General features: G+C 40.1%; 2 protein-coding genes across 5 annotated transcripts; both read right to left on the bottom strand.

The window, feature by feature from the left end:
• Positions 1-498: 498 nt before the first annotated feature.
• LOC132259372 (schwannomin-interacting protein 1 homolog) lies at positions 499-21,428 on the bottom strand. 4 transcript variants are annotated; one of them, XM_059756978.1, is made up of 10 exons: positions 21,223-21,428; positions 7,474-7,756; positions 6,786-6,942; positions 5,680-6,647; positions 3,487-3,910; positions 3,313-3,410; positions 2,005-2,134; positions 1,155-1,456; positions 797-1,071; positions 499-613 (listed from the first exon to the last, which is right to left on the bottom strand). In XM_059756978.1, exons 2-10 carry the CDS (start codon positions 7,744-7,746, stop codon positions 532-534), a joined length of 2,709 nt encoding a protein of 902 aa, XP_059612961.1. In that variant the 5' UTR covers positions 7,747-7,756; positions 21,223-21,428; the 3' UTR covers positions 499-531. The 4 variants fall into 4 exon arrangements, with proteins under 4 accessions (XP_059612961.1, XP_059612960.1, XP_059612959.1 ...); XM_059756977.1 differs by having other exon boundaries at positions 21,227-21,428; XM_059756976.1 differs by lacking the exon at positions 21,223-21,428 and adding an exon at positions 13,959-14,330.
• A 295-nt stretch (positions 21,429-21,723) lies between these two features.
• On the bottom strand, positions 21,724-22,809 carry LOC132259234 (uncharacterized). The gene is made up of 3 exons (XM_059756792.1): positions 22,741-22,809; positions 22,601-22,681; positions 21,724-22,542 (listed from the first exon to the last, which is right to left on the bottom strand). The coding sequence occupies exons 1-3, from the start codon at positions 22,807-22,809 to the stop codon at positions 21,724-21,726; spliced, it is 969 nt and encodes a 322-aa protein (XP_059612775.1).
• Positions 22,810-22,881: the final 72 nt, after the last annotated feature.

Here is a 22,881-nt window from a genome sequence, read left to right as displayed (position 1 = left end):
GCCTAAAAATAAATTACTCTCAACAGAACTAATTTCACTAAAGGGTAGAAAAATATACATGCTGTGAAGCATCTCGCTAAGGTCGTCTTGTCACTTTCTTCAAAGTGTGAGAAAACTATTTAAGTAGTACATTGATCGCTACACAAATTCTAAGAAGTCTCCACTGATCTACATGGTGGAGGCGTTGCAATAAATATCTTGAAATATGTATCTTGCTTTTTTAATATGAAAGAGATTAAATATTCCTTTATGTACAATACTTTCTTTAGACTGTCTTCGTAACTTTGAGGGAAAAATCTTACGTATGTGAAGCAATAAGCTTGATTGATTCCTTGTCATAAGGGGACATAGTCTTCATTCTATATAGAAATCCTTCATGTTCATCCTCTTTAATATTATGTGGAAAGTTTGAGAGAGAGAGTTAATAGAGTTATTTTATCTAATATTACACTTGTTTGACTAGTGTGATAACACAAATTGTTATTGTTGTTTTGGTGTTTCCGTTCAATCGCATTCACAGAAAATCAGAATTTAGTGGGACACACTCTGGGAGCTCTTCAGGGTTTTCATCGTTTGAGGACGCGGATCGAGGGTGTAGTTTTCCTTGGCGCCACTTGAAAGGAAGAAATAAGGACAGATATTGAATTATTCAGCTGTAAAGTTCAACTGCAGTAATACTCAAAGTATTGATCGAAATGGGAATAAACACAATTTGGAAAATCTATTAAATGCCAATGTGCATTATCTCACATTGGCTTGCCATTGTGAGCATTAAAAAGGCACTTTATATACTCACAAGTATCGCGTCAAGTCCTCGATATCCACCAGCATTGAATCCTGTCCCATGTGCAATTCGTCCCTTTCCATAAGGAACTTCACGAGCGTCTCGTTGAGGAGTTCAATTTGATTGTGCATCTCATTTACAATCACCTGGAGTTGAGCGATGTTGAGGTCTGTGAGGAAGAACCTCGACAGACGCCTCTTCTCCGGCGGGAATTGCACACCGATTTTGTCAAGAGAGTTCCGTATCATTTCCGTTATGGGTGATTGTCTCAATCGCTGTCGCTCGATCTGGAAGAGCAGAAGCGTGAACACAAGAGTGTCATTGGGGTAATGGCAAACAAGCATTGCCGCAATTGAGCTTTCTTCTCTACCTCCATTTGCATGTGAGCCATATCCTTGGCCTGAGCCAGGGCCATTCTCGCCTCAATCTGCAGTTGAGCTTGTCGTGTGAAGAAGTTTGCATCCTCCTCGTCCGCCTCGGCAAGTGGAAGACTCATTGGACGTGTGATTTTCGGTCTCACCGTCTTCGGTGGAGACTTCTTCCTCGCGACATTCACCTTAGAGTGACTCCCATGGGAAAGAGCTGACAATTTGGGGCATGTCTCACTATCAGAACTCAGGCTCTCATTGTCTGACGCTGTTTCATTCATGAAGCATATCTGCAAATTCATCCCTGCGAATAGCAAGGAAATATTCCGATTAATTATGCAAATTTCATTTGCCCTGTTTTCATCCACAAACGCCCCTTCTTTTCTGTCACTCCCTATTGAGATCGAAAATTCAATTTCAGCGAAATTATCACTTTGCCAAAACAACCTCATTATGCCACCCAATATATTTATTCTGATGTCTCTTTAGACGCGGCTTTTAAAGTACCAATTTGTTATTTAAGAATGGCGAGAATTCAATTACTCGCTTTTCTCGAAGGGAATGTCTTCACCAAAGTGGTTTAGACTTTCACAGACTTTCTCACTTGAAACTTTTGTCAATGGTTATGTTAAGAGCTCAGTGTAATAACTATATGTGTTATGAAGGATTTAACTTCCACCGTTGGAAAGAATGTTAGACAATTTGGTGTACAAAAGAAGCATATTTGTGGCATCATAACTACAAACTTCAGACTCAAAGCTAGACTCATTGCCTCAAGATAAGAGATTCTTTGCATTAAATTCTCCTGTATTATTGAAGCAAAGAGAATATGAGCACATATGAAAGTCTCACCACTTTGTAATCTGGACTGAAGACTCGGTTTCCGTCCCGGTTTATCGCTGTGAAGAGGTCTCGTGAGATAGTCGTCCTCAGCATCCATGGCCAGTCTTCTCCGGATCTCCTCCCGATCATTCCTCTTCTGCTGGGTTATACAAAAGGAGAGAGTTCCAATAGAAACATGAGTAACAAAAAGCAATGCAAACAAAGAATACTATACAGATTTCCTGTGACAAGAAGTGTAAGAAAACATACTCCCGCTATAAACACAGAACGCGCTGAGATGCTATCCAGACTCTCGTGATTATCGTATGTCAATGTGTATAGATCAAACACAAATAGACTATCTTTCTTGTACTCTCGTCTCACTTTCCTGCAGTCACTTAAATTAATTTCTCCTTCACTCATTTTCACTATCGGACGTGATTTAATGCCGCTCCGTGTGTTATTTTTTCTCTGCTGCACTGCAAACTTTTTCCCTCTATCCCAACTAGTGAAACACACTGTGCCGCATTTGCGATGGAATTGGGACTTAGAGAGCGTTCCTCATGGTCGAAATTGAAATGCAAAGTGCTCTATGGTTCCGAAAGAGACTCTCGAGCGCCCCAAAACGTCTTCACATTTCACTTCAAGTGGTGGTAAATTTATTGTGTGTTATGTTGTGGAACAAATAAAAGAAGCCAGAGACGGAGAGAAAACTTAATAATTTTTATGAAGGTTTCCCCCGAGTGAGACATCACAGAACGATTCTTTCGCGTCACTCGCGAGGAAGTGACTTATGGTGAAATTGAGACGACTTATTTAGAATAAACAGCACTACTGGAGATGCTCTATAACTGATATTTTGCACAAAACAAACAACACTGTGTGGCTGGAAATACAATTAACAGACAGACGTGGTAAAAAGTCAGCATGGTGGATTGTGCAATAAACGCTGATGGAGTGGCTCTCATATAATGTTGATGGAGGGAAAATTTGTCATGGTTGATAACTCAAGCGATGTACTCAAGGTTTGCCCGTAGTTTTCTCTTATGGGGACGACGACTGATATATTGGCAGCATTTGCTGTTCAATGAGCAGAATTTGCTCAAAGTATTTTAGGAGATACTTTGTTCGTCTTCGTTGTATAAATATGCAACGTCAGTTAGAAAAATCCGTTCAATTAATTATAAAAGAAAGAGAATAAATACATAATATTCTCTTACTTATCCGCCCTCAATTTCCTCTCTTCGCTATCGCGTTTAATTAGAAATCCCACTACAGTGTCACTAATTAGAGACCTGATTTTGGAGCTGAAGACGAAAAACGCAGAGCAATACTCACTCGTCTCTCCTCCTCCTTGGCTATCCTCAGATGATTTTCAATTGCTTCCAAGTCAATTTTCGGTAGTGCCGTCTCAATGTTGTAGATGTCGAAGGAAGCTGCAGAGAGTGGAATTTATCACAATATTTCTCTGACTATACACAGAGGGGGAGTATTATGAAATATTTATAGAACCTGATAAATCTTTGTTCTCCTTCTTTATGCTCGTCTCATCCATCGTTCTTCCGCATTTGCTGACGCCTATCTTTGACGCCTTTCTCTCCGTGGTCACTTCTGTGGGCTGCTCCTTCTTGCGTGGCGTCACGACAGCGACACTTGTGTCCTTATCGATGATTTTCTGGGACACTTGACGCACCTTGCGATCGTAAGAGGGCAACTTGCGAATGGCGGACGCAGTGCTCACGTTTTGAGTGGTATTCCAGGGCTTGCAGAACTCCACGGGAGCTGGCAGCTCAATCTGATCCGACTGCTTGGGCTTCACAATTGCCGTCGGGAGAAATGATCGCGATCTCTGAATTTCACTGCCGCGATCCAACTCCACGAGCGAACTGCGCATCGTGATCTTCTCCTCAACTGCCGACAGCTCAGCATCAGCAATCTTCAAATGTGTTATATTCAGAGAATTACTATTTAGATAACATGGAATTTCTCAACGAATGGATCAGCAATTCACACACACTTCGGTGTCTCTCTTTCACTCGCACTCTCACGCCGCCTCCACCAAATTACTTTCATCTGTCACCATTCACATTATCATTATTGAGTGCCTTCGCCAACCGTTGTATGCTCCTCAAAATCCCTAATTGTTGCCCATTTAGAGGATTCAAAGGCATCTCACTTGTCTGCCATCGTTTTAATTTACTTGAATCAAAAGCGCACCCCAGAGGGAAAATCATCATCCTTACCCATTTTCACCAGCTGCCACGCAGGCCTCCCGACGCACGAGCACGCTCGAGAGTGTGTAAAATGAGAAAAATTATGCGATTTATAAATTTTCCCACCCACCATTAAATCACTTTATCACGTCTCCTCGGGCACCCATTTAATGATCTTTCGCCACACTAATAAGTCCCACAGAAATTTTCCTTTATCACCCCAAACATTCCTCACTGTCACCACCAAGTGGACAATAAAAGTATACTGAATACCACAGAAATGAATTAGGATCGACGGGAGATGTGGGCAATGTCCTGTGTATTATCCTGAGATTTTGGAAATTCTCCCGTCACACGCTTTATCACACATTAAGTGCACATAGCATACTGCCCATTTCATTACTTAAATCCACTGCTTTATAGTGAGTGCTTTTCGGGATAGAGCACTTTCTCTGAATGGTTTTGCATTAGATGAAAATTCATTAGATAAATTGTGTGGTACAGAGAGGGAAAATTTAGTGATATTTTCAACCAGAAAAAAACATTGCAAACACGAAATTTCTGTTAGATAAGTTCTAATTAAAAGTTTGGATTGTTTATGGTGATTTGAATGATAATTCCTACCTGTGAGTTTTGTGTTATTTTGTGAAATTTTACATGCATCGTAAATTTCAAAACAACCGCGAACCCTCCCCGCATGATTGTTGTTTAAAATAGCTTATTAGACGATATGTGATGAATATTAAGCGGAGAAAAAAATTAATTTTCCACATAATAAATCGAGATGGTTTATAATAAATGCACGAGCTGCAATTTTTCCCACTACACGCCCACTTTATTGATGCTCATCCCCACAATTTTCTCTTGAGTATTTACATGGGCGAAAAAAGCAGAGGAAAAAAAATGAAGAGGAAATTGGGGTCACACGCATTTCACTATAAATAAACCCCCTCGTGTGTTTGAAGAGTAAAAAAGCGGGAGGGGGAGGGAAATAGAGTGAGAGAGGAGTGCGTAAATTGTGTGGGAGTTAAATATTTTTTGTTGTTCTACAATTCCATTTGTTAAAGTGTGTCGCCGGGAAAATGCTCTGGAAAATGCCGACGCCAGAGGGAATTTACTTCTCCTTTAATCACTTAAAATTTACATGGCTCGTGTGTGGGTGGCGAGAGAGAGAGATGCTCATGGGTGGAGGAAAAGAGTGAAGCCGATCAACTGGCGAAGCAATTAAATCCGATGATTCGTGAAATGACCTCATTCTCGCAATTGACTCACATAATTTCAATTAAAATACTTCTTGCCTCAGCTTCGACTCCAAGTGAGCGCAGGTTGCATGAAATGTTCGCTTGAACTCGCATGGAATTCACAGATGAAATACGAGATTACATCCGAGAGTGTCTCGTGTCGAACTTTTCGCGAAACCTCCTCTAAATGGCACGATATTGGACGTTGTGCGGGGGTGGGAAAAGGGCTAAAATGGCTAAAATTCAATTACCTTGTTGTGAATCAATGCGGAGAAATTTGAGTCGCTATGTTGATTCTTCACCCAAGGTTGGGCGTCTTGGGCCGCAACGGCGAAACTGCCTTCGGATACGCCCTTAGCGCTCTTCCTATATCCGGATACAATTAGTACAATTTCACGCTCAACTTCCTCGCCGAAATCCCCGACTATGTCAACTGGGGACGCACCCCACAGAGCCGTTGTCGTTTTCCTGGTCTCATCTTCCTCCTCTGCGCCATTTACATGGCCAGCATTCACCATTCTGCTGTCAGCCTTGGGCTCCTGAGCCACCACGCCTGTCAGCTCATCCCTCGTCGCGATATGTTCCTCCTGTCTCTCTGTCTCAATTTCAATTTGCTCGGCAATCTCGTCGTCCCGGTGCTGTCGTTTGATCTCCCGACTCCCATCGATATTCCGCAGGAGGTCTGGCTGGAAATTGGCATGTGGCGATGTGTCTGATGGTGTGTCATTCATGCAAAAGTTGTCCGCCTCTGGAGTATCGTCACTCTTGAGCAGAATATCGGGTGTTGGCAAATCTCGCTTTCCCTTAGCATTCTCCTTCATCCATTTGGCATCAACTGCTGCATTTGATATTTTCTCCTCAACCGCCACCAGTGCCAGATTCTTCTCCTCACAGAATATCTTACATTCTGACGTTTGCAACAGATTTATATTCTTCTCCACATCATTGCCATTCTCCGACACAATATTGCTGTTGCTCGACTCAAAGTGATTGTTATTGTTGAAATTGTTCGCAAAGTCAACACCACCCAGGCTCAGATCATTGTCACACTCCTCTGAGACCTCACTGTCGTCCGTCAAGTGTTCAAAATTATAATTGGTAAAGTGTTCTGTCAGAGTGTGTGCCAAATGCTGAAATCCCGGGTAGTTTGGATTGATAATCCCGCGCGTGTAGTTGGGCTCAGGGGAGCTCATCGATGGTGTCGATGAGAAGTCGTTTCCTGCAAAGCAACCCCAAAAGCGGAATATCCAATAAACCCTCTTCAAATTTTCACATCCTAACCAATTGATTTTTCTTCACATCCCACCCATCACCACCCACTTAATTTCCTCAACAGACAACTAGAGAAGGTGCTCACCTCCATCGTCCATTAAACTGTCTGCTAAGCTTGATTCTGTGGAGCATGAAAATCGTGAGCTGCAATTTTCCTCAGAGTCCTCCTCCTCGTCAAGTGGATCCACCTTGTGCAATCCCAGTCTCAAGTAATTTATTTCACCTTCACCGAGTGATTTCACCTTAAATTGCAAAATTCATCCATTTTAGATTAATGCGAGGAATAAGAGTGAGCTGGAAGTGGGCGATAATTGGGGGCCGGCTTTCACCCCTGACGCTCCATAATGCAATTTTAATTCCAAGCAGATTTCCCATTTCTCACATTGCTTTACAGTTTATGCTGAGCTTGACGCTGAGAGATGAATAGGAAGCGCCTGCTTAATCCCGGATGCCCAGAACACAACTACTCTGTGATGGAATTGAATTTCTTATTGGATCGCATGGACGAAGCTACATCCTTTCCATTTAACATACTCACAGAATATTGCAATGCATTATGTATTTGGGGTTGAGGAATTGGGGACATATTCTCTAAGAAATATCGGATCTATGTGAGCTTATAAGGGTAAGGATATCTCATATTTGTTGAATAAACTATATACGTACAAACGTTGTAATGTAATTTATTAAAAAACATAATAATAATAAAGCGTATACCCTTAATTTAGAAGATAATAATTTAACTTTGGTGACAAAAAGCATATTGGACTTACCTGAAAGGAGTGATTATAGTTTTGACTCGCATCCACGGGAAAGACACCTACATTGTCATTGATTTCCCTCTGGCTATAGAGAAGAGTTGCAGCTTCGGCCAATAAATTGTCAGTAAATGCATTCAAATTGGCAGAGTTACGGCCGTTGTTCTCAATTAAGTGTTGCGGCGTGAAGAATGCTGATTGATTGCCTCCTCCCTCGATCAGTTTCTCCACAAAATTGTTATTGTTGCTGCATGAATGGCTCACTTCAACAGGTTGGTTGTACCGCATTTTCGTCTATCTGTTGAAAATGAGACGTAGAACAAATGAGTTTTATTACTCATTATGCAATCTCACAGTGGAAATGCGGTGAGAGTGCAAAAACCGCGTGAAAGAATTCTGCTTCTGTTTTTATGTCTATATCACCATCGGGCCCACAACACTTAAATTGTAGTGGAAACATGAGAGGAAAATTCACTTTCGAACGCGTATAAAGTGTGAGTAGACTGTATGTATAGGATGAATGAAATTCGATACTGTTCTTTGACTGGAATTTCCCTCGGTGACTGCCTGAGTGACACAAAATAACTGGGGAGGAAGCCTCACAAGAGATGTTTCCCTCACAAAATGGATCTCTTTCTAATACATTTCTCCATTTTCTCTGTATTCTGCCCTATGGAAATTCACCCTTCACCACACTCCACCAACGATTCATCATCATTTGACTTCCGTTTGCTAATCTCAAAGACCAGACATTTTCAGGAAATTCACATTCATCGAGTGGCGAAAGTAGCATTTACCCTAATTCCATTCATACTCAGAGACAGCTCTTCAATCAGAGAATTCTCAAATAAGTCTCGAAAAGCTTTTGATTCTTGACTCGATTTGAAATATTTGATGATAACCCGTCACGTCATCAAAGAGACGAACATCAATTTGACTTCTAAGAACTGTCGTATGCGCAAAGCGTAAAATGAATTTATAGACTATACTTTTGTTATGAGTTATAACAGCAAAAACACGAAAACTGATAGAGACATAAACATCCCACACAAACTATAATTTTTAAGAGCTTTTCTGTGCAAAACTACCAAACTTTCAACTGTATCGATGTGTGTGTGTGTAATCCCGAAAGTCCTACGATATCTAGACACAAAAATGTCATTTAAGTTTTATGAACAGCTCAGCATAATTTTAAATTTCTCACTCATACTATCTAGACACAAAATGTTTTCATTTCGTCAGACACTTCCTGAGGCTCTTAAAGTCATGTTTGCTCACCGTCGATGGTGGGAGTGTAGATACACACACCTGACAATAGCCGACAGACGCTTTTGTCCCCCCCAGAGACAGTGTGCAAGTGTTTTTTATTTTCATTTTTCTGCGCCATGAAAAATTTAGCGACTTTGATATCAATCTTCCTATACAGAATTCATAAGATGGAAAAATATAGATTGTGAGTTCTTTAAAGTAAAACCAGGCCGAAGAAGTTCCAGCAAATATTGACGAAATCTCAGTGAAATTCCCGGAAATGGAGTGGATTTGGCGGAATTGGGAACTTTGCCTTTATTAATGAATTCATTCAACATTGATCCATCTCTTCAGGTGAATGAAAGTCTTCGGAGGTTGTGTTGAGGCACCCGCAGGAAAAATCGCACCACTCACGATATCGTCTGTATTCAGTGGAGCATAAGCTATTTTGGCACGTTAATTTATTATTCTTTCCAGATGCTACAACTTTTTCTACATTGCGTCTTCTCCATCTCAGAAATCTCTACTCATTTTCTCCAGCATCTCTTTTTAACAGACTTATTATGAAAATTTCACCTGTTCCCCAGTGTTTTTTTTTGCTCTGCTCAACAGCGTTGGAGTGTTTGCCTCCGCCAAATATAGGAAGTTCATTTGTAAATTTTTTATTTTACAGACTTTCTCTGGATATAAAATTGCCTTCGAGCGTGTTTGCTGTGCACTTGGTGCCATGTCCCGAGAGAACAATATTTTATTTTTTGAATTTTATTTTCCTTCATCATCATTTTTTCGCATGGGACTTCCTCCGTTTCGACTAAAGTTTTCCCGCTTCTCCGCCCTCGGTTGAATTCTCTAATTTATTACTCATATGATGAATACTGAGTGCAGAGGCGATGGCTTTATTCCGCCACAATATCCATATATTCTTTATCAACGCCTCACTGTCACCTGATGCGACAGTGAGGAAGGATGCGAGACCATTTCCTGACATTCGTCACTTCATAAAATATCCATATAACAACCACGACGACGCCCATCCTTCCACCACGAACCCACGAGAAACCGCAGACTTTTGAACCCCACGTGTGACCCCGCAGGTGAGGGAATCCTTCTTAAAATGCCACAAAAGCCCAAAGATAAGGCTCACCATTCTCATATTGTCTCGAATTTCCGTGCCTTTATTTATTGCTACACTCTTCATAACGCTTTCACCGAGCAAAAGTCATGTGTCTTTCACTTTATTCTCAAAGTCAGTCAGGCGTCTCCGAAGGAAAAAGTCCTTGCACGGTGGAAATTTCCAGACATCAACATGAATTTAGCACATTTTATCGCAACTGTGAAGCGCCATGGGGATACTCCTAATGATCATTGCAATTTGCAAACTACATGGAATTGATAAAACTTTTCTGTAAAATTGGTCACCCAGAATTTCACTTCATGTTTCCACTTTATCAGCGAGATGACTTTCAACTTTTCCTAGCTATTCTTGAAATTTCCACAATTATGGAAATAGATGGATATGAGAGTTAGTCGAGGAGTTAGCAAGTGATTCGAAATACAAAGTGTCCAATTAATTTCCCTTTCACTCTCCGAACAAATGTGATGAAAATTCGATGAAAGTGACGCAAGTGCGATAGAATGTGTGCAATTTGCAATTCATATGGCAAATATTAATTAATATCCTGGTGTCATATAGTAAAATTAAATTAAAGATTATATAATATGTGAAAAGTCATTTTACGCTTGCATCTGCTATAATTAATTGAGGGTAAACTTGAAATAATTTTAATTTGAAAATTCATGGTGCATCAGTAAAATTTATTAAAGTAAAATATTGGATTTGAGATGAAATTGCATGAAAATGAAAATCATGTTTGCACATGTCTAAAATATTGAAGATATCCTTGGCAAAATAGTATGCCATCATCTTTGTGAAACAACCCCAATATCAACAATGTATATTTCTCTATTAGATCGCCCCTTTCCTCTGAAAATGAATTGATCCCATTACCCGTAACTTATTCTCACCCACAAATTCATTTTCACCCGCAACAATGTCCTTCTCGTCAGCCGCCCCACATGTTGTTGGAGAGGCGAAAGTCAGAAAGAATGCTAAACTATCAATATATACTTTTGCCTTCCTTTTAAGGACATTATACTGTGAGTATTTCTCCCAATTTGATATCTCTGTTCCCAGAAGTAAGTTGTAGAGAGGAAATGAAAGAAAAAGTCTCAATCCCACCCAATTTTATTGTATTTGTGTATATGTTGCAGATTGGTTGGAACCTTCTTTTATTATTAAACACACTTTCATGTTCAGAATCCACCCCCAGCCCCCACCCAACCAATGAATGCCATTTCTCATGAACATTTTTGCCTATATAGCACCCATTTATGTCTTAAAGGATAATGCTGCTCTGCAAATACGAGACGAAAGAGGAGGCAGAAAAAAAACACAATGAAGAAGGAAAATATTATAAATAAAACAGAGAACAAGAAGCAAACAGCAAAAGTATCTTTTCCCACCCACATCTTAGATCCTCGTGCTCTGACTTTTTCTTCTACAATTGGAAGTGTGCGTATTTTTCTTTATGTCTTACACACCCTCAATGGCCGAATTTAGATTCTACCTTAAAGAGTTTGATTTAATAATTGTGTGTGGTAAACATTTTTTCGAAGATTAAGTAAATTACGGCAATTTGCCAAAATATTCCCACCTCGACCTACTTAAAAGCACATTACAGCGTGAATAGCAGAAAAAGGGGTTCATTTGAGATCACATTATCGGCTGGAGCAACACCTTCGCGATGGTGAGTGTGGGGTGAAATTTTCCGAGTATCCCTGCCAAGTTTCACCTCTTAAATTGTTATACAATTATGAGGCTTTATATCCCCCTTTGGCACGGTGAAAATCAACTTTTGGGCCACTCGCTCGAGGGTGTGGCGGGAGGCTGAAACGTAAAAACGACGGGGTAACATTACACATATTATTATTGCTACCGTCGCACGCGTGTTGCAATGTTTTACCCTCGCCTTGTCTCCTAAAACCCCCATCCGGCCTTCATCCTCTGGGAGAGTCACCTCATTTTATTGACATGACACGGAGGAAAGCCGGCTCCCCAGAGAAACTTCTCCCATCCGCACACAGCCCAGAACCATTTATTTAATATCATCCGGCGAAGGAGACAAAGTCACATATTCAGAAAGCACCCACAGTTCGATTAATGGAACAGTATGGTTTACCAATCCACCCTCTTACATCACCAGCTCACCCCGACGTCGCCCACTCGAGATACACCAGTGATCTACATATCTCTGTGTCCCCAGAAATCTCTGGTCAAGCACTGTGGAATGGCAACATTGCGAAAATTTCCTGTCTTTAATGTCGCCATTAAAGATATTGCAAGGCACAATCTCTTCGCTGTGAGGATTATCAATTAATAAAGCTCAAATGCTTTTACCAATATGAAACGTTTCTCTCAAATTAAACTTCACATGTAGGTTAAAGTGTCTTTCGTATGCTTATATATCTTTAATGTGACACAAACTCAAAGAGTGAAATGGGTTATAGTCCCGAAAATGAAAGCGTGTGTGTGTGTTTGTGCATTAAATGGATATTAATGGTCATATATCCGACGAGAGATGAATTTTCCTGCCACTTTGATTGCAATGCCGGAACCCACGCAACTCCTTGGCTACAGTGCGACGGAATCAATAAAAATGCCATGATGGTATTTCTGGATTAAACATATTATATAGCATTGACCCTCAGTCGCCTTTATGACCCCAAGCAATTTCCTGCTTGTTTAATGGTACAAATAGTGGGAGAGCTCAGTAACTCTCAATGAGTGACAGCGGATTGTCTCTGCGGAAGGGGAGAAAATTGGATCAGACAGGAACGGTTGAATCCCGAGGAAGGTTCCTTAGATAGGCAGCAAATATAAGTGCATTTGTATTTATGGACGATTTTGCGAATATTGATAAATTGAAATCGTGCAAGGTATTGAATATCCTCGCTTCGAGCTGAATTTAATACGTAATTGCTGCTCTCCCTCAATTCAATAAACAGTCTGCATTCTATGCAGTAAAACTATATTTTCCCCCAGCGCTTTCATATGCAAATATGCATTGGAAAATGTGGAAGTCGTGAGATACATATTAATACACTATAGTAAATTGAAAGCATGTACATACATATGTTCATACAAGTTTAGCTTTTCATGGTGAACAGAAAAAATGTTTCTGATTTAATTAAATCCCTCATGCAAGCATATTGAGCTTCTATGTTTCTGATTTAATCAAGTATTGCTTGTGAAAAAAAGACTGTTATTGAGTTGGAAAGAGGATAAAACGGATACAATAACAAGAAAATTCATCTAGAGACTCTCTGTGGATTACAATTTATGGTGAACGGAGTGAGTTGAAATTTAAGTCAAATGCAACATAATATACAGCTTAGCTCTTAGCGTTCTCGGTGTACAGAAAGGAAATTCTGCCTTGTCAAAACCTGGGACGATGAAAATCCTGAAGCAATTACGAAACACTATTTCTGCCACATTCGGTAAATGTTGCATGAATATGCCTCTTATGCCCTTTTTGTTTATGAATTATGTTCCTCTCGACAGGGTGAATTTCATGAGAAATTTCCGTGAGCATTAATAATGTCCACGTCTCATGTGGCCCTTACAAATTCTCGCCGCACAGTGTGAACAATGTTCAAATTTAATTAATATAAAATACCTGGAAGCCGCGAGCAATACATTTGTGCTTTCAATATTAATCAGACCTCCTCTTTTTAAGTATCATTGAGCAATATCACGCGCTATTAGAGCAAACAAATTATACATGGGGTAAATGTATGATTTTGGAGATTGAGAATGAAAGCAGTGCGCCAAGTGTTATGTTCTATCCTATATCGTACAATTTCAATTTCGATCGATGGAATATATTGTACGGCGTGCGTGTGTATATGGTGTCGGATGACAGTGGGAGTAGGATTGATTGGAAGAACGGTGGGAATTTTCCCGGAATTTTAATATAAAACAATACAAAAGCTGATGCTCCACATCTACAAAAAGCGCGGTGAAGAAACCTTTGCTTTCATGAACTATGCGGAAGGACACGGCGGAATATATAATGAGGATGATAAAAAGGGTGTTAAATGAAAGAAAATGAATTCCTCGTGGGAAAAGCGTACAGAAGTGACACAAAGGCTCCACACGTTTTTCCTTTTCGTCTTTTTCCACTGAAACTCACCCCCAAAATGGCCATGATTATTTCCTGAATGTGGTTAGGAAGTGACGCAAATTTAAATCCACGAGTTTTCTCTCTGTCTGCACCTTCATGAAAATTTCACCACTCAAATTTACCCTTAATTCTTGTCTCCACCACCAACAAAAAACCACCGATGGAATCCGATTTACTGCCTCTGTGTTTTCGCTTTTAAGTCCCAACCCTCACTCGACAGTTTCCCTATAAATAAATTAAAACACGAAACAGCGAAAGAGATTAGGGGAAAGTGACAAAAATGGCCAAAAAGGGTTGTGGAAGGACGCTTTTTGCTGCCACCGACCAGTAACACTCAAGCACACCACCAGAAAACTTTGAGTGCTTTTGTTGGCGAAAAAAGATAACCTCTGAGCAGGTTGAGAGCTTTTCCCGAACTGAAAAACCCTCTCAGCGATTCTGATTTCGTCCTCGAGGAAAATTTTGCTGCACACCATACTCTCCCATGTCTCTCTCCCTAACTCTCTCTCTTGTGCTCATGCTCTCTGGCACATGTGTGAGTGTGTTTTCTTTTTCGGCTGCAACCCCTGTCGAAAGTTCACACATATTGCAAGTGAAGTTTTCGACAGAGTTTTAATACTGTCCTAGTTCTGTAAAAACCTCTCAATTGAATCTTTTGCTGTACGAATAAAATGTAAAATTAATCGTCTAATTAGGACATTTTTAACTACTATCGCATCTTTTGGGCTTTGTCGTGGATAATGTGTTTCGCATGTCTTGTTAGGAATCTTTAGTAACGTAAGTTTACTTAGGCATACACACTTGACGGTTTTTTCTCATTCGGGGTTGAAGAGAAACCGTGGAAAATAGAGAAATATACGGTAAAATTCAATGAATGTGTGCGAGAGGAATGAAACACCACTTTACCATTGAGTGGAAATCTGAGTGTATGACGCTAGAGCACGCTAGTTTTCCACCAACAAATACCACTGAATATCTTTGAGCTTTTCCCCCAATGACTTTTCCGCCGACGCTCTCTCTCTCTCTCTCTCTCTCTTGACGTTCCCGTTGAGCGGAAGTTCACGGAAAAATCATCTTCTGGTCTGGCAGAACATTGACACGATGGAGCGTGAAATTTTCCTCAATCAGTGACGCAACATTTTACGCTCCTTGACTGACAAATAATCAAATAATCCATGCCTCTTCTCCCACCTTCTCATTATTTATTCCCTAAATCCTCACCATGGCAGCAACAAGGAGTCAGGATGTAGACGCAATGGATTGTAAAATTCTTAAAGAGGCGGAATCGTGAGGCAGAAGAATGGTGAAGGATAAGGGGCATAAATTACTCAATTTCCATCCCAAAGAGGACACCAGCAAAAGAACATCAAGATAGCAAGTCAATTTTCATTGAAGGATCAACGGGATGTCGTGAGAAAAGGTCCCATAATTGAGATGTTCTATCGGAAAATTGAAGACTTGACAAACTATTGCGTCTGGAGGAAATTTTCTTCTCCCTACCAAACATCACAATTCTTGCTAGGAAAATTTTTGCGCCTGTGTCTTTGCTACAGAAACACTGTCCAAGCTGCAAGTAGTGGAAATGTGACGAAGAAAAGCTCCTCAAGAGATCGTGTACTGCTATAGCGAAAAAATCACACAAAATATTAGATATCAAAAATAACAAACCGCTTGATTATTTACTTCAAAATACTCCGAGTATATAAGCTAATAATATGAGTGTATAATGTAGAAAGAAATTGTGGTAAATCATGTGTATTAGCTGTGAAATTTTTAGCTTCACAGGAGAACCCATCAATCTCAGCCTTATTTTCCACCCACATTCAAGAAGATATCTCGCAGGTTTTGCAGTGACATGAAAATTAAAGCATGAAAATCTTATCGTGCGGAAGAATGACTTCTAATGGCTTTTATTGTGTTCCTTTCACCATTTCGGGTCCACAAGAGTACATACCGACCGAAAATAAACCTAAAAGATTCTAAATTTGCCATATTCCACTCTCTTGACTTTCACGGCCATATCTATACTTAAGTATCGGTATAAATCAATGTAATGCGCTTTCAAATTAAATTCAATTTGCGATTATTTCCCCAAGAAATTGATGAGAATTGAATTTTTATTTGAAAAACGAACTTATCGCAACTCCAGGGACGCGGAGATAGACAATAATTCACTCACCGTGGTAATAAAATTAAGGAGATTGTAAAGAAAATGTCTGCATGGGGAGAACATCGCATTTAAATATCCCTTCATAGGGGAAGGCATTTGAGGCGCAGCGAAGAAAAATGCCCCCCTTTTGGATACGACATAAAAATGAGAGTTGAGCTGTCGGGGGCGAGAAACGAGGGTGAAATAGATTCATGTGATTGTTCAGGAGTGATCCAACAGGCAAAGAGAGGCATTTTATGGACCAAGAGGCTGTCTATCAAAATATTACTTATTCAACTGCCCATTTGCACTTTATCCCCCCACGAGGGGCTCCGCAAAAGAGAGCACGTGAAGGAGGCAAAATGATTTTTATGGAGTCAGAACACTCGAGATTCCTCCCTCCAACGCACAATCCAAACACAAATCCTCATCCTCTGCGGGGGTGAAGGTGGAGAGAAGCCAGAGAGGATAAAAAAAGTCATGTCGAAGGAAACTCCTGGGGTAAGACGGATAATAAATTATTATGTCTCCTAATGTGTTTAGACAGTGGGTGTGTGAGTAAATAAAAAGATTTATTGAACTGCTCTTTCCAACAATATCACTAATTAAGGAAACTTTTCTACCACACGACTCCTAATCTCAGACCACTACTGCGAGGCCAAATTGAAATCTGTCGCCAAGTGGATTATCTACAACATCATCTCATATAGTTTATCTCGCTGATAAAAAGTGTAAGTTTTTAAAGGCCCAATTAATAATTTACAGTTGAGAAGTCAAATAGAAATTTATTCAGCATGAGTAGACTTTGAACGTGAAATAGCAGCACTCGGCAAAGTGTAAAAAGCTCCTTTGCATTTTCCCTTGTGCATTCTCACCCTTCAAACTAAATATTGATTTTTCCCGGCAGCATCGCCCAATGCTCTTTTTTCACCATCATTTTGCTCCTTGAATCCGCTGAATGCAAGAAAACTAACACAAAATGTTAGCATCAAAGCATAAAAGGAATCCTTTGTTGTATCACGAAGAGGGAATTTCAGAGAGATATATATCCGAAAAAATCAGAAATACACAATGAAAATATATAGGGCAGAAAAGCACTTGTGTAGCTGATGCCTTGTAATATTTCATTTTTATTTCCTCTTCACCTTTCTTCCTGTGATTTTCCCGGCTACACAATCAGTGTGAGTCAGGGTTGTGAGGGTGAAATGTAATCGGAAGATGTTCCATCAAAATTCCACCGAATAGCTTCCCATTTAGACAAGGAGAGGAAACGAGAAATTACTGAAGGTGTGACCACGTTTATTCTGCAGTATAGACAATTTTCCCCACGGGGAAAAGGTCAAAAGGGTGAGGACAATAGCATGACGGCTGTAAAGTTGATTTTTACACACAGCACAATTTATAACCACAAGTACAGGAAAAAAAAATCATCGATAGAGAGTTGAATTTTCTCTCACATAATTTATTTTTAGCTTCAACCCTACGAGAGCCTTCACACCAGAATTTTAATGGATTTCCTCTTTTTCTCTTCCATTTCTGTCAATTCATTGATTGGCAAAAAAAGGGGGGACGAGCAAAAAATTTGAACGAGAGGCAGTTCAAACTCTTCCTGTTGGCAGAAACGAGGGTTTGAGGGACTCAATATTGAGGCATAAAAATTGCTTAAGAATTCACTTCCCATATCTCTTAATGGAGTATATAAATAACGTGAGAGAGTTTGACATTTAGAAATGCTATGAATTAGAAAGCCTACACACATTTGAAATCGATATAAATGTTCGTGGGGAAATAATTTAAAAATCCTTATTGACACTTTCAAGCTGGATTTAAATTGAAAAACTCTGGTCAGCTTTGTATCTAAATTGCTCCCAAAATCTCCTGCATGACACCAAATCTAGCTAAATTCCAAGTAGGCAGAAATATGTATGTGAACAAAAAGAAAAAAAAATTGTCCTCAAAACCTCTTTTAAAAATTCCACCGTCAGTGGTAAATTAAGAAAGTTCAAACAACTTCCAAATTATTTCATTAAAAGTTGTAACACCCACGAATCTCGCATTTTTATTCAACCAGATACTCCTCGTGATTCCTCGAGGGTCATGTTCTGAGCAACATTAAATGGGACACGCTAACTTATGGAGTTTCCTTGTGGAAAATGGCTTGCAGTGAAGCAATTTTTGGTCGAAAAGGAGCACTTGACTAATTTTGGATCCTGACAAGCTCAATGAAAACATCAATTAGCATTTCTGCAGCCCCTTTTAAAAGTTGCTAATGTAATATATAAAGTCCATACACTCTTGAAAATTATGTTGGAAGTCTGGATGTGGACTTTTGGGGTGAAACGTCCATAAAAATTAATTTGATTTAAAGGAATTTCCTCCGCCAATTGAACACTCTTTCGCAATGGCCCGAGGGAATCAAAAAGAAATATAAGACGAAACTTCACCACTCGAGCCAAGACTGGAACAGAGGGTGAGTTTCATTCTCTTTTCCTTTCCATTGAATGCCTTTTGTTGGCCTCATGAGATAAACGGAGAAGAAAGGCAGGGAGAATGGGTGAGATAAGGGAGGGCTGAAAATATTGCAAACTAGTTAGATTTTATTGATACTTTTTCCTCGATTTATTTCCACCCACACCCGCCCCGCATATAGACATGCCCCTGAAATCCCACGGCTCTATCGACATCCGACGAAAATCCGGAAACTAATTTACACACAATTGAGAATAGCAGGTGAGAGAGGCCCTCCCGAGAAATTCGATAGAAAGCCATTGTACGCTGAAGAATGTTGCCCCCAAAGGAAGGGGTGTGAAACAGCGCACATACGGTTCGACGTTGAAGGAAAAATTAACAATTTATTGCACGGCATTAACGATCTCTCTGGGTGAACTTTTCATGCCCCGTCAACTCATAAATCTACACATACCCAGAGTACAGCTCACATAACATCAAATCACCCCCCGAAAAATGCGCGCGAGTTACTTTGGGGCAATTTTTTAACACACACGCGGAGCGGCTCATTCCCATATCGCAGCGAGGAGGGATGATTCAGGAGGCACTTTCGCAGGGGGTGGCCTCGAGGGTGGCGCCGGTAATTGAGTGTACAGTGTAATGGGCCAAGAATTCTCCATGTCATGCATGGAAATTGAGGAAGAAAATATCGTTAGTTCCACACGCAGACGAGTAATGACACTTTTTAGCACCAACACCGAGGAGCCCTGCAAGGATTCTTTCTAGTCAACGGCCTCGCCTCATCTGCCTAAAAATTTAAATTCACTCATGTTTGGCGGCGTGGAAGCATCGTCAGATGACTTGGGAATGAATTGGGGGGAAATATTATATTGCTCAATTGGACCATCAAGAAGACATGGATTCCAAGTCATTTTCGAAATAATTAATTTATACGGATCGCCAAATTCTGCAAAATGGCAGTCAGGGTTCGTGCAGAGCTTCCATATGATTTTATATTTTGTAATTTCATCTAAACTTGCCTGGGGAAAAGTTATCTTAAAAACCATAAACTTTACTACTCACTGTAGGACTTGATGAACTATTAGGTTCGTGAAGCATAATCACATATGTATGCGCTTAACTTTACATGTATGTATATTTTGGATATGGCATTGAAAATTTATGTGATTCTCCATGAATGATGAGCAAACAATTCTTAGATGGATGTGTTGTTTTTAGACGGCAATCGATCAATATTCGTTACAGCAGCGAGCCTAGCTTTCGGTATTCATCAATAAATTATTCACAAAATGACAAAATAAGCTTATCATATTATGAAAAGCATTAGTCAATTCCAGATTTTCTAAAGTGCTTAAGGGATTTATCTTATAAATTGGAAAATTGAACGAATCCGCTTTCTATGTATCGCTGAATATTTCAATTACGCTAATGCTGATCCCTCAATCGCGCGGGATAGTATGATTTTTAAGTCATTCCAACTGATATTTGATATGTACAAGATAGAACTATAAGACTGGCGGAACATAGAGTAATGCTATTCTGATGCACCGTGATATAATTTGAATATATACGACTGGTGGGATTGTGTTTTACGATTTCAATTTATTCTTGTGCCTATTCCCTTTCCATATCTTGGCAGCGAAACAGGAAGGATATCAGGGGGGGATTTCCAGGAACAAAGGAGGAAGAAGAAAAAGGCAGAGCACGGAGAGATAGTCAATTTCCTCCATGTGAAACTAATGATTTTCTTTCTCTAGCTATGTCTCTTTGTGGCAAAAATTTCTGCCATATCGCATAAGTTTCATCTTTCAACGAGACTCATTTTGAATAATTGCAAGGAAAGAAACGGAGCGGGGTGGAAGTGCTGTAGAGGGGGAAAACTGCGGGTGTGGGTGGAGAAATGTGTTCTGTTGAAAAGCTTAATTATGTGTGAATTTGTGTGGGTGACTGTTTTCGCCGAGGATAACACAAGAGGACGCAAATTAAGCCTCTATCATGGCAAATTTAATAAAACTCATTTATCAAAATGATCTTTTATGGAATCTGTTCTCTTCAGGGAGACAGATTCACCATCCTAAATATCATCCTTGTTCTCAACATTGTTATAACATTATTTTTCATGTCTACTGTCTGCACTGGTGTAATTGCATCAATTAATAACAGAGGCTGTCGAGTGAAGTAGAATTTTTCAGAGCCAAGGAAAATTTCATACTTTCACCAGCAAAAATTGGTGCAAAATTTAGTATTTTTCTCATCAAGTAGAATTTTAATTTCCGCAGAAATATTGCTATGCTTTCAGCGAAGCTTTCACTATCTAATTCAACCCCTGACTCACCAGACGCAGGAAGCTTATGAGACGCTCCAATTGGCGAGGGAGCGAACGGACGGAAAAAGCACCCTTGAAGTCTCAATGTTGCCATTGGACCCTAATTATTTTATATCGTGCTCGCCAAGCACGACACTGGGTGGTACTTTTCCCACCCCTTCGACGATGATTCAGAGGCTGGCGAGAGATAAATCCAGCAAAAAGTGCCTGCCATCAATCTAAATTCCTAACCCACATTTGCATTCATTTGAAAACCTCCACCATTGGGGACAATTTGGTCCTTTTCCCTCTTCATTTTGGCGAATTGACAATAAGGGTTGACTACTTACTTACTCTTTGGCCACTTGGTCCTCAATTATCCGCGATTTTCTCCTAAATGAGATGCCGAGCGTCCTTGATCGACTTGCAGTGGAAAGAAGTCCGACAGATGAAGGTGTGAGCAATGTTAATTTGACTCTCGAAACACTCACACTTATTCCATGTTCTGCCAAGAGAGAATCACGGAATTTCACAACACAATCAATCTCAGTCGAGGTGAAGAACTCAACTGAGGGAGAAATAAGAATACCTCTCGGAGTCTCTGTCTCGTAAAAAATACACAATTTCCGGACACCCTCGAGCGAAAAGCTCTCCTGACAGTGGTGAACAGTGGTGAAAATGCGTGGAAAATCCGAAGAAGCTTTGTGGAAAGTTAATCGAGACATTGGGTGTTAGTCTACGATATGCAGAGAATATCCTTAGTAAGAACATGAAATTCTTGTAGTTAAGAAATAACTAAAGTTTGCAATTGTAATGAAATTCTCTATTCATAACAAAATTTATGACTTACATTATTTCAGCATTTGCATGAGTTTTTCGGCACTTTCCTGAATTTCCATGAATGCTTCATCGCTTCTGGCCACTTTAGCTATATCTTCGAGTCTCGCAGGAAGATCTTTTGCTGCAAATTTCAAATCATCTCGAGCTCTGTTATGTGAGCAAAAGTTTACTGTGGCTTGCAGAATGTTTTGGAGCTTGTTCATCACTTGAGAGTTTTCTAATTCCTCTCCAGTGACTGGAGCAATGTGTCTTGCGAGGTACTTCATGATGCCCATGTCCAGGAACTTATCCACAAAGTCCGGATGGCACTCTGGAATTGCGGAAAGGAAGAAAGTAATTTTTGTGATAAGTCGATTCTCTTTCCGAGCCTCCAGAACAGCCACAATCTTGTCAATTTCTCCGCTTGTAAATAGATTCTCCATCCCCGGTTGGAAGTTTGTCACTATGGCAGAAATTGCAGACATCGCTCGAGTGCATATTGGCTCTGGTTGGTTCAGCAGCGGTGTAAGTTCCTGGAGCATCTTATTCTCAATAAGCTGCTGCTGACAGTAGGGATTGTTTTGGGCCAGATCAGTGATTAGACCAGCAGTTTCTGCTCTCACACTCTCAAAAGGGGATTTCAGGCATGGTTTCAGTATGATAAATCCGCCAATTTTGTGGAAATTATCCGCCTGATCTATGCTCAATATGTAGTGATTAATCGTCTCAATAGCATCCACTTGGTCAGACTCTGAGGACGAAGAATCCATGATAACTTTAAGAGCATCAGTCAATTCCTTGCAAACATCCACAGTCATGCTCTTCAGAGCCTCTTCCAGAAACTTCCGATCCTGTAGCAAAGAAAGCGGATGATTAATTTTGAAATAGGCAGCAGAACATTGATCTAACCTCTGGGTTCATCGGCTCCATTGTACTGTCCTGAGGAGCATCTTCCTTCTTAGTAGCTTCCATGGCAAATTTCAGAAGGCCCTGCAATATGAATTGTTTTTGCTGGAAACTTCTCGAAAGTGAGTCATTTTAGGATTCACCTGAAGACTGCTCGGTTGTCTAGGCTGCTCTGGATGATCTCCATTTGCTCCTGAGTTGTCCTTTTCCATGATCAAATTTTTGCTATGACGGTGTAATAAGAATTAATGATTTAAACGTGATTTAATTTTGTGAGATTTTGC

This window comes from Phlebotomus argentipes, unplaced genomic scaffold, assembly GCF_947086385.1.
Source record: "Phlebotomus argentipes unplaced genomic scaffold, Phlebotomus argentipes genome assembly scaffold_18, whole genome shotgun sequence".
Classification (NCBI taxonomy): domain Eukaryota; kingdom Metazoa; phylum Arthropoda; class Insecta; order Diptera; family Psychodidae; genus Phlebotomus; species Phlebotomus argentipes.
This window is presented reverse-complemented; position numbering and strand designations above follow the sequence as displayed.